The sequence below is a fragment of the Macrobrachium nipponense genome, chromosome 12 (assembly GCF_015104395.2).
Source record: "Macrobrachium nipponense isolate FS-2020 chromosome 12, ASM1510439v2, whole genome shotgun sequence".
Taxonomy (NCBI): domain Eukaryota; kingdom Metazoa; phylum Arthropoda; class Malacostraca; order Decapoda; family Palaemonidae; genus Macrobrachium; species Macrobrachium nipponense.
This window is the reverse complement of record NC_087205.1, coordinates 34048625-34061683: the sequence shown is the minus strand read 5'-3', so window position 1 is coordinate 34061683 and position 13059 is coordinate 34048625. Positions and strand designations below refer to the sequence as shown.

At 34.9% G+C, this 13059-nt stretch overlaps 1 protein-coding gene across 2 annotated transcripts in view; it reads right to left on the bottom strand.

Annotated features, from left to right (window-relative positions):
* Positions 1-4880: 4880 nt before the first annotated feature.
* LOC135224479 (peptidyl-prolyl cis-trans isomerase FKBP8-like) overlaps positions 4881-13059 on the bottom strand; it is a 150042-nt gene continuing 141863 nt past the window's right edge. For both annotated transcript variants that reach the window (XM_064263485.1, XM_064263484.1), the window contains exons 8-9: positions 8342-8557; positions 4881-8166 (exon numbers count right to left, since the gene is read on the bottom strand). In XM_064263485.1, coding sequence (XP_064119555.1) covers positions 8071-8166; positions 8342-8557 — 312 coding nt within the window. In that variant the 3' untranslated portion in view covers positions 4881-8070. The remainder of the gene's footprint in view (positions 8167-8341; positions 8558-13059) is intronic.

Genomic DNA, 13059 nt, shown 5'->3' with positions numbered 1-13059 from the left:
GACTAAGAAGAGGCCCTCCTGAAGAGTGCAAGGAATGACACACTGATGTTCCTCCAATGTTTGTGTAAAATGCCATATACTACAAGTGCATTTCAAAGTAGGGCAACTTTTTTTTAAGCTTATTGAAGTTGCATTTTTTTGAGTAAAATATGTTGCTGTCTTTCACCATGTGAGTAAACTATCATGTTGTAGTTGCAAATAAAAGAATTCTCAAACCAAGCTCTGAAACACATATAAAACCTGATGACCTATGCTAATGTATGAATAATTTAATCAAATCACCCATGTTGCATCAAGCAATTGGAAGAATACTGCAATCTCAGTGGAAATCTATTTCAGTTTGAATGTCAACAAATGCGCACATTGCAACCATTTTATTACACCCGAAGTATTACTATGGAAACAGCTTGAATGCAATTAACTTGTAGTATTTTAACAAATTTCATAATACTACATATTAGAGTAATTTTTCAATTCTTAAAATGCTGAGGCCTATTTTTAACTTGAAGCATTTATGAGCACACCACATCTACGAAATGGCTCCAGCAAAAATATATACTAGTACAGACAAGAAGGATTTGTGAGATAGCCTCCATTGCAGGATAATGTATCAATTAAAACTAATCAAGATTACAGTATATGTATTGCAAAAATGTGGTCCAATAATAAGCAAAAATCTCTTGGTAATTTATTGAATATAGAGTAACATTTTTTATAACTCATAAATAATAATACGTACAGTAATTCATCTAAATCCAGGTTAATAGCAGAATTGTGATACATATAAAACTGGTTTCTAAATACTTACTGAGGACCAACTGCCTTTCCTAAACTTGTAATCTGGATACTTATCCAGTTTTATGTCATATCCACAGTTTTTAGTGTTCTCACCAAATCTCTCAGAAATAAAGTAGTATTAAAATAGGCAGAAGAAGCTTTCGAGCAGTACTTTTATTCTTGAAAACCAGAGTATTAACAATTACATTTTACTCTTGGAAAATATAAATACTACCTTCACAATTTTATACTGCAATACAAATTGTGAAAGTATCTGCTGGTACTACTGTACAGTCCTGCCTGTGACATTAATAGGGAAACCACAATGAAAATGTCAACTGGCCCTGACTTCATAAGCTTGAGGAAATAAACCTGTTAAAATGTCACTTCCAAATTTGGGTTCATTAAAAAAGTCAAAATCTTATTCAGAATTATAATTATGATGTTACTGAGGATTTAATCAATTATGTACTTTACTAAAGCTTTACTATCTACACCTTAATTAATAAGGATACCACTTACTAGTTGAAAATTTGTTATTAATAGATAAAAAAAGTACCATACAGTCCTAGCATTCACCAAATGATGGCATTCTGAGTAGAATAGGAGTTGTAAAGAAAATATACCAGATGAGACAGGGATCACTTGTCAAAGTCCCTTGTCTTCAATCGTGATGATGTCATGAATGCTGACAGCACGAATCCTTTACAATTTGTTCCGTTCCTCTTCTCTTCTCTTTACCCCCAGTTACCCATTTCATTCAACTAGGAATTTTAGGTATTTCAAAGATACATGCCCATATAATTCCTTCCTTTGCCCAGGGACTGACCCTGGTTGCAAGATGTGCCTTAAAATCCGCTGCTGGCTGTAACTCTGACTATCATTTAAAACGTTTAACTTTTCATGTTACCTATATTCTCAGCATTCAGGGCCTGGGTTTACACTTTTACTAGAGGAGTTGGATAGCTAGAAAAGGGATCAGATGGATAGAGGAAAAATTAAAATTAATGCAACTCTCTAGACACAGTGCTATATCTTCAGTGTACTGATCAAGACACACAAACATTAACCCCCATTTAGGGACCAGGTAGGTAGAACTTTCTGGTGATGAAGGCAAGAATCAAGATACTGCAGTGTTAACTCCGAAGAATTTCAGCACAAATTTCATTCATCTTTATGAGCACCTTGAACTTCTTATCTCATTCATTCAAGTACCATTCCCTATGTTTAAATACGTACTAACTTTTTAGGTACACCTGTTTGCCATTTTCCTGAGACAACATGTCCAGTTCAAAATGACACTACGAAATTTAAATGAACATGACCAGTGGTACAGCTCACTTATCGTTCTTAATATGTTTCGTTTTACAAGCAATGTGAAAAAGAGGATAATCAATGTTAATTTATGCCAAGAAATGCTGACACTGTACAGGCTATACAAATGGATGGGTGGGTTTTATGTGTAACAGACCAAATGTCCCAAATTTTTGTTACTATTCACTCTTGACAAATGGTCATTTAAACCTACTTAAGTGCACTTACTGCAAATAAGAATTTTGTAATTCTATTGTGACTTGTGAGTATGATTTTTCCAATAAAAAAAAGCCTCAAACTTGAATACGAAAAATCAAGTAGGTAAAAAACATTGTACCAAGAGGAAACAAGATGCAATTGTGCAGTCTGAAAAGATCAGATATCAGAATCTCTATAAAGCATATCTTTTAATAGCTGCAGTAAAGCATAAAATTAGGGAAATCATAAAAGAATCACAAGCCTAAAAATTAAGACACGAAACAATTATCTGTAACTTTGCATAAAAGAGTTCCTGATATTTGACAAAGACCATTCAATTCCTAATCCTAATCTCGCATGACATTTGTCAGTGGCACATTCTTATTGGTTTTAAGTACAAAATAACCTTTGAGCTCTGTTCAAGCACATGAATTTGGAATACAGTAATGAAGTGAATGAAGGATATTATATCTGGACATGGCACTTACGCGCTTGAAACTAAACTTAAAATACACCAGTGACAAACTTGTCCCAGCAAAAGAATGGCAATCAATTTGGTCATTGTTCAGGGATTTGTATAAATGACGAAAATCCTTAAAATTCATTTCATCAATGAGACCAATCCCACTGGAATAAAAATCACACTACCTAAGAATAGCTGAAAGCATCAAACTGAAAGAAGTACAACTTCTTGGCAAGACAATTTGCAGAAATACACAATTAACAACACAAATGGAATGCTTTCACAATAATTTTTTAGCAATATATATTACAGTGGCTAAAAGAACAACTAATATACTCAAGTACCTAGACTATACAAAAGAAACTAGAAACTAACATCTTATAAAAATCTTTATTGGCACCTCTTGGAAAAAAAAAAAAAAAAAAAAAAAAAAAAAAAAAAAAAAGCAGTTAAATTAGGACCTTATTTTTCTTACAAAATAAAAGTGACTTAAATTCATCATCTTCCTTTGTCTTCAAAGCTAAAGGTACTAAATTTGGCCACTTACCTTTTCCTGCATTACATCAAGAAATATGACATCCTTTAATACTGAACTTGTATACAGCACAAGAAATGGAGCTGCAAGGTTTACACTGTGCACAGAATAAACCACAGCTGGCCTTCACTTCACACGAATGCTTTTGTTCATGAATATATTATAGTGTATTCAAATAGCTCTGGTGATCCTATAAAAACTGAGTGATTACTTTCTTCCTAACAATGAAATATATGTCATCATACACAATATAATATAGCTTATGTTGTACTAGACAGATAAATCAAAATCAGAAAATGAGAAAAAATACAGAAAACTGTGTAAAAGCTCACATTGTTTTTTTCTTATATGTATATACACCCACAGAGAATTACAAATGATACTTAAAAAAAAAAAAAAATCTAATCTATAAAATAATGTAACATAGCACACTATTAGGCTCACACAGTTTTTTCTTATACCATAGATATATACCACAGAGCATTGCAAATGCTACTTATAAAGAGGAAAAACTTATTTATAAAATAATGTAACATAGCACACTATTGTGCAATACTCGAGAGAGAGAGAGAGAGAGAAGAAGAGAGATGGAGAGCCAGACAGATGGAGAGAGAGGGAGAGAAGAGATTGAGAGATAGAGAGAAGAAGGAAGAGAGAGAGAGAGAGAGAGAGAGAGAGAGAATTATTGTAGTTACCTTCATAACTTAAGCTATAAAAGTGTTAAGGGTACTGAAAAGTACTAAAGAATATACGTATCCCATCTATTATTAATTTATGCAAAAAAATTCTTTAAAAAATTATGCAAATATAATATACATTGATAAAATTGACTGGAATGATAATAATTAAAAACAGAAAATCAGTCATCCTTAGAGAGAGAGAGAGAGAGAGAGAGAGAGAGAGAGAGAGAGAGAGAGAGAGAGAGAGAGAAGAGAGAGAGAAGAGAGAGATAGAGAGAAGAGTAGAGTTACAAAGAGTAACAAGGATTAGGATGTCTCAAAGACTTATTAGTTCATCCGAGGAGACATTGTGCGCTCACTTATCTGTAGGAGCAGGTTTTACTGTGCATGCACAGTGTCCTAATGATTTTGTCTAGCTTTCTTTTAAAATCTTCTACACTGTTGCTGTTTACAACTTCTGGTGGCAAGTTTATTCCACGTGTCATATATCTTGTACGTAAAGAAGTTCCCACAATGGGATGTGTTGTATCGCTTCGGTTCTAGTTTCCATCCATTATTTCTTGTTTGGTTTTCGTTTAATGTAAATAGGTTACTGTCTACTTTTGTTATGCCTTTCAGTATTTTAAATGTTTATATTAGTTGTCCTCGCAATTGTAGTGTCTCTAAGCCATACATGTTCAGGCTCTCTAGTCTTCTTCGGTAACCTATTTGCCTGATGGTTGGAATTAACTTTGTGGCTCTTGCTTGTACTCCTTAATCTATTTATGTCTTTTCTTAGTGTTGGTGACCAAAACTGTACTGCATACTCAAGATGGGGTCAAACTATTAATGTGAAGAGCTGCAGCACAGTTTCCTTGTTTCTGTATTTGAACTGCAGAGAGAGAGAGAGAGAGAGAGAGAGAGATATGAGATAGAGCGAGAGAGAGAGAGAGAGAGAGAGAGAGAGAGAGAGAGAGCAGGAAAAAATTCCTGAATTAAAAATGAAACAGTATTACAGTACTGTTTTTCCCCTCACAGTTTAATGTATGGCTAACATGAGGCTACTAACTGGAAATATATTTACCTTTGCATAACTACTCTAATAGCTTCAAAACCATTTTTAAATTGGCACACACTTGCAAGCATAAAACAGGCAAAAACAACCTGCTAACAAAATGAAAATAGATCTGAATAAGGAGTTTGCACATGGTGAAACAGCAGTTACCCTACCATATAGGACCATGACATTAATATTAATGAAAGCAGAAAACTTTAATATGCAGTAGAGATGTCTCAGTAGATTGCAGAGAAATAATCTAACAAACAGAAGTTATGATCCTTGTTTACCTTTTCATCTACAGTGAATACAGAAATTGACTGGATGCATAATTTCTCACCAATCCAAATTAATAATTGATAAACAAGCTTAGGAAAATCTTCTTTCAATAGGTTATTTAGCAAATATATTTAAATTTAGTTTTCCTTTGATAGATATTTCCAAAATCTCAAACAAGTTAATGGGTACTTATAAATATTGTTATCATACCAAAGCTGTGGATATATTCATTTTCATCAGAAAATCAAAGTTGAGTGTTTTCCTTTGTTGCTATATGATGATAACACAAAACAATCTATATAAAATCAACTAAGGTAGATCAATTAGCAAGCCCAACTGAATAGAGTATAATTATTTTTCATCAATGGTATACTAGGTAGTAATTACATACTAAAATAAAATTACGGCTTTGTGCAGTGGTCTTCCAACATTGCACAGTTACTCCTGAGTAATAATTAGAGGTTTTCTGGTCACAGGGTTTGGTGCCAAAGTTAGTTTATAAAAATTTCAATTCCTTTGTCTTAAATATATATTTTTATCATTTCTAACATGTGCTATTCAGTAAATTGGGTTTATGAACTCTGTTAAGAGATTACAGAAGTACAGATTGATATGCTTGGGTAGCTGGGACATGCATAAATGAAAAGCAATTCCTTGTCGGGTTCAAAAACCTAATCCTTGGCAAAAAAAAAAAAAAAAAAAGCTATTTATGCATTAATGTCAAAAGATGAAACAAAAATAAAAAATATATCTGGATAAGCACCAAATGCTACAGGTTTACTCCTGGTAACGTACCAGCAATCATTTAAATTGAGCTGTAATTTCCTTCTGCATCTACACAGCCTTATACGTAGTACCGAGTTTGTATAGGGCCTTTGCAACTGTAGTAAACTTACTGGCCAAGGCAATTAATTCATATGCTAATGAAATAAAATATTCAACAATGTTTGTGCTAATGACGTGTCAAATATTTGCAATGGATTACTGTACATGGGAACAGAGACTGTCAATTACTATCTCCATACAGGTTTAAGGAAAGAAATTACATAAATCCACTGACATCATAAAAAACCAACTACATCATGGTAAAACCTTATCAGAGTCAACTGAGCTTTATACGTATAATAAAAGTTCAGACTATAATTTTTGGACAGTTGAAAAATACCATTTACAAGAAGAATAATGACAGAATTTTTTTCAAGTCATCCAATAGTCAGTAATTAGTGAGAAAATTTATGAAATGACCTGAATGGCAAGACTTTCATTGCACACAAAATACAGGTTTTGATGTAGGAGAAGCCTATTTTTGGTAGTCACTGTTGAATCCTCAAAGATTTACTTTTTCCATGGTCTATCCAGAGCTTCATGGTGACCAAACTAATGTCAAAGAATTCTCTTTTAGCTGGTCTTGCAATCATACGGAGTATGCTTAGGGAAGTCACCACAGAACTTCACTCTAAAAACTTAAGTACGCACTTCGTTTCTTGTTCTTTGCTACCAAACCTAAAAGTATTTGGAATAAAGAATGCAGCCTTAAAACTTGTGGCTTGACCCTGGCCCAGAACTGTTTTTGAGTTGTTGGGATTAAAATTCTATAGCTTTTCGTCACCTGTCAATTTCTTTGTAAAACTCCTTGAGGACAAGACAGCAACTACACTATCAAAAAACAGGTTTTGACGTAAGAAAAATCTGCTTTTGGTAGTCACTGTTGTGTTCTCAAAACCCTCCCACTTTACTGACGAAAAACACAACAGAAAGTAATGACCTCTTGGTCTGCAATTGGTTATATGTAAACAATATGACGCATAGCCACTTCTTGCTGGTTTTAGACATAGGTATACTGGATTTAGCATTTGCTGAGGATAACAGAAAGTGCCTTCTTATCCTAAGTCCATTTATACACTATCACATTATAATGTTTATAATTACGACACAATACCTGGTCACAAGACCAGCTAAAAGAGAACTCTTTAGCATTAGTCTTGTGAAAATGGAGCTCAAGATAGACCATGGAAAAGGTAACTCCTTGAGGACGAGACAGCGACTAGAGTCGAAAAACTATTTTAACATACTGAGAGTCATCTATGCAGTGTGTCAGTATGCCAATAAATAAGTAAAAATAATTCTTCCTTGTTGTTGTTATTCTATGAGTAGAGAGCACATGTTTAGCTGCTACATCTTCAAAGATATAAGGTATTTATGGCTCTTTGCAGGTGAATGTAAAGTATATTACGTTTGGATACTGTAACTTATAACGCGATGAACAAGCTGAAGTACCTCATGTTCCCACTCTAATACAGTTGTACTGTACTACTATCTTGAAAAAACAGAATAACTTAAAATGCTTAACAGTAATTAAGAATTTACTATAACTTAAGTTATAACCATAAAAAATTAATTTGGCTGTCAACCTAATTTCAGGGAACTTTGCATAATTGTAGACCATGTAAAAAATAGTAAAAACCAAAGTTGTTCATCTTGACTTTTACTTTGCTCTCACCCTTTCCCACTCATTTCCATTCACCATTTTCAAATGAAGAGCAATATACATAACCCTAGGAACCCCTCAAATAAATACTGCTTTATGGTAAATATTTGTATACCTAACATTTCCAGTTATAAATATTTTGAATACTGTTCTGTACTACCATTTAGTGACAATAGAGTACATGAATATCTATACTTTAGCTTGCTAGTTATGATCATAGTAAGTTTTTACAAAAATATTTACAGAATATATATTTATTGCATGTGAAATATAGTAAAAACCTAACATCCACTAGGTATGTCACTGGAACAACTGCAGAGCTTCCTTTCTGTATCTGTATGCTAGAAGAGCAAAGAGGAGAGGGAAGAATACCATGAGCCATGTCTTGAAGTGATACTGAAATAAAACAGTGGTTCATTCATTAGATTCTATATCATAGTATCCCCTTAACTTCATTTTGGGCAGTAATGTGTAGCTTCCCTTTTCAAAAATAAAAAGATTTTATTGAAGATATACTGAGGAAATTATGCGATTCCAACCAAATCAACTACAGACAATCTTGTATACTTACACCTTTGAGGACAGGGTATCTTGTTTCTTCCTCAGGGCTCTGGTTCCTCAGGCCAAGCATTTTCCTATAGAGGCTCTTTTCTGATTCTCCTTCCACCCGCATCTTTTCTCGTACTCTGGCCAGCTCCTGGTGGATGGGTCGAGCTTCCGGTTCCAATTCTAGAGCCCTTTTTAGTTCAACAACCGCTTCTTTGTATTTCCCCTGTAGGCCTAAAACCTTTGTATAAACAAAAGACCAAAAAATTAAAAAGTGTACTGGTATCATAACGGAGGAGTTAAATTTTCTTCTCATACTGCAAATCCAGATTAATAAATTCCTTCATTATTATAGCACTACTTTACCTTTCTACATTTCTGAACTACTGCCTTTTACTGTTAATTTTCTCTTTTTGGTTTCTTCCTACTTGGCTCTCAAACTTCTCTATCTTTATCTTGCTCCAATTTCCATAACCCACTCAAAAACAAATATTTAGACAATTCTTTAAAGTCTCAAAAAGTGACTTGCTGATCTTTAAAAACAGGTTTTGACGTAGGAATAACATATTTTTGGTAGTCGCTGTTGTCCTCATGGAGTTAGCATTCCCATAGTCTAATTAGAGCTCCATGGTGACCCGACTAATGTCAAAGAATCCTCTTTTGGCTGATATGTGGCCGGGTATTGTGTTGTAATGATAAACATATTATGACGTGATTTAGTATAAATAGACTCAGGATAAGAGGGCACTTTCTCTTATCCTCAGTGAATGCTGAATCCAGTTTACCTACATCAAAACCTGCAAGAAGTGGCTATGTGCATATGCGCCATTATATTGTTTACATACGACCAGAAACAGACCAAGAAGCCATTACTTTCTGTTCATCAATGCAGGATGATCCCTTACCCTAATCCCATTATTGGCACTGATAAGCAATGAGGTGATTTTCGGTTATCAGCAATTTTTATTTATCATTAAGCTGTCTGAACGGAACTCCTGCTGATAATCAAGAACTACCTATAATAAAATTTGTACGAGGTACTGGCAATAATGTTGCTAAAGTATCGAAAAAACGGACCTTCTGGAATGTTTGCCGTGACCTCTTGGTATTAAGTGCCTGAACTGGGAATAATGTTTTGTCTGCTACATTTAGTTTAGTAGTTACAACAGACTTCCTTCTTAAAGGATTCTTATTCTTGGCCAGGAATGACAGGCCAGAGGACAATATGTATAATAATTGAAGGTCAGCCATTTGCATGCTGCATCGTCCCCGTCTAAGAGAGCCCAGTTTGCTAATACAGGCAGTCCCAGTTTATCGGCGATCTGGTTTTATGGGGTTTTTCTAGCGCCATAAAATCGGAAATTTATGGCGCCATAATGGGCCGAGTTCCAGTTATCGGCGCCATGAGGGTTCTTATGGCACACAATAAGGGTGCTTATGGTGCCGATAACCGGTTATCAGTGCCAAAAGTGCCATTATGGCACCATAAATTACAGTTTTGGTTGATGGTGGTTTCACTTATCGGCACACACCCAGGAACGGAACACCCGCTGATAACTGGGGACTGCCTGCACAAGCTCTTGATGCTAAAGCAAACAAGAAGATCGCCAATTGTGGTTGTACGTATTAGGTCTGCTGAATTGAGAGGGGGACTGATCAAAGTCTCCGCACCTTGTTCGAGGACCAAGTAATTGGAACCTTTTGAGAGCAGGTCTTTGTAGTGCAAAGGACTGCAGAAGGGAAAGGATGACTTCTATACTAGAGCCAATACCGAAGCCATTGAGCAATAGTTCCATTAACCCCTTTGGTACCACATGACATAATTGGCAAGATTCTGCATCCCGCATTTTCCCAACTTACCCTAGAGTCCATTTAACCCTAAAAGAAAAGGTTATGCTAACATGTATTCTGTTTTTTATATTAATGGAAATGAATGTGAAGTCATATATACATGTATATACAGGCGTCCCCAGGGTTACGACGGGTCCGGCTTACGACGTTCCGAGGTTACGACGCTTTTTCTTAAATATTCATTGAAAAATCCGCCCTGGGTTATGACGCTTGTTCCGAGGTTACGACGCTGACGCTTCCGACGCTCCAAAACGTTTACGATGCTTTTTTAAAAAACACATACTATGACAAAGATAAGAATCCTTTATAGTTTAGCACAGTCTCTACTCTCTCTCTCTCTCTCTCTCTCTCCTCTCTCTCTCTCTCTCTCTCTCTGTATTTTCCAACGAAAATAATCACTATAATTCTCTCTCTCTCCTCTCTCTATACTACAAAGATGTATGTTTTTTAGTATGATAAATAAATGATTTACTATTTTCAAATATTAATATTAATTTATACAGCAATAATATCAATTCATTAAAGAAAAATACATTGTGAATTAGTAAGATTTTAGCTTATATTTAAAAAATTATAGGAAGAATGAAGGAAACCCCAGTCTTCTTCAAGTAACTTTCAGTAACCTTTTCTCCAGATTCAGGTACTAAAACTGTCAGATATATTCTCAAGTTCTGACAGCCAGCCGGAGGGGGAAAATTTGGGGTGTGACAGGCAGGAGGGGGAAAATTTGGGGTGTGACAGGCAGGAGGGGGAAAATTTGGGGTTGTGACAGGCAGGAGGGGGGAAAATTTGGGGGAAGAGCTGCTCAGTGTTGCAATCACTGGTCCTGACATTTTCCCCCCTCTCTCTCTCTCTCTCTCTCTCTCTCTCTCTCTCTCTCTCTCTCTCTCTCTCTCTCTCTCTCTCTCTCTCTCTCTCTCTCTCATTTACTGAGACTCGAGATTTTTTATGTACTTGTACTATTTGTTTTTAATACTTTCAAATAATAATAATAATAATAACTGTAATTACAAAATCATATGTGATAGTATTTTAAAGAAATACAATACGTACTAATCTATCCATGTCACTTTTAATTAAGGTTAACTCTCTCTCTCTCTCTCTTCTCTCTCTCTATCTCTCTCTCTCTTTTGCCACACAAGATAATAATGGATCATAGTGTTAACTCCCTCCCTCTCTTTCGCTGGAAGCGTTATAAGTATTTTGAGAGAACAGAGAGAGATAAACACACTCTCTCTCTCTCTCTCTCTCTCTCTCTCTCTCTCTCTCTCTCTCTCTCTCTCTCTCTTTACCGAGATGAAAGAATATTTTTATGGTACTAGTATGTAAAATGTTTATTGATAATTTCAGTTATTTAATAATAATAATAATAATAAAACTTTAATTACAAAATTCATAATGGTCGTATTTTAAAGAGATGAAAATGACCTTTCCATTTCACTTGTAAGGATAATTCCTCTTTCTTACTGAGATGAGAGAATTTTTATGGTAGATGCACGTGTTTATTATATTTTCAAATAATAATAATAATAATAGAAGTAGTAATAATACGATAACTAATTTCAAAAGAAAATTCTTCCCTTTGTCTTTTTCTGTATCAATTTCCCCACCTCAACTCGAGTGACACTCGAGCTTAACAATGCCATACAATGGTCAACGAATTTAATGGTTTTATGTAATTTTCTCTCTCTCTCTCTCTCTCTCTCACTCTTACTGAGATGAGATCATTTTCATGGACGTGTATGTAATAGTTTATCATTAATATTTTCCAATAATAATATGTACTATAAGTACAAAAATTCATATCTGAGTATTTTAAATACAATAATCATTCCATTTCTCTCTTTTAAATACTGTAAGGACAACTCTCTCTCTCTCTCTCTCTCCCATCCTCTCTCTCTCTCTCTCTCATCTCTCTCTCTCTCTTCTCTTTCTCTCTCTCTCTCTCTTCCTCTCCACAAGATACTTGTCATACATTTGGTGTTTCTATTTCTTCCTTTTATCTCTCTCGCTCTCAGCAAAAGAAATGATAGACAGACAAACATAATTGCACAGTCCTCTCGTTCTCTCTTCTCTGGAGAAATATATGTATTTATTTATGGGAGGGGGAAAAAGTTGCCTACAGACATTCATTTCAATCTATTGAAAACCGTAAGGAGTTATTCTCTCTCTCTCTCTCTCTCTCTCTCTCTCTCTCTCTCTCTCTCTCTCTCTCTCTCTCTCTCTCTCTTGTATTTTAATGAAAATATACAGTAATTTGTGAATACACAGTGTTGCACATGAAAAAAAGTAAATTAGTGATAATTTTAGAGATACGGCCCTAAGAAAAAATTGCAAATTAGTAGTGAAATTTTCCCGGTGGACATGTTTTCAAGAACGTCGTTCCGTTGGCTTACGACGATTTTCGGGTTACGACGCGTCTTAAGAACGGAACCCCGTCGTAACCCGGGGACGACCGCTGTATATTATGTATGATACACACATATACTTTATGTATATATAGCATTTACTTTTACCTCTTGCCATATCAACCCATGAATATTCCCTTTTTTCTGGGGATTTTCTTGAAAAAATAATGCAGCTCTCTCATTAGCCCATAAACAAAGAGTTTTCATCACATTAGTATCTAAAAAAAAATTAGATGGATATCCCTCTCTCTCTCTCTCTCTCTCTCATCTCTCTCTCTCTCTCATCTCTCTCTCTCTCTCTCTCTGCTCTCTCTCTCTCTCTCTCTCTTTTGCCACACAAGAGATGACACGTATGACATAGTGGTAACTCTTGCCTCTGTTTGGGCTGGAAGTGTGTGTATAAGTATATCCTAAGGGCATTATTACATTTTTATGGTAAAATAATAATATACTGTACTAGTTTTCAAATATAATATTTAATTTT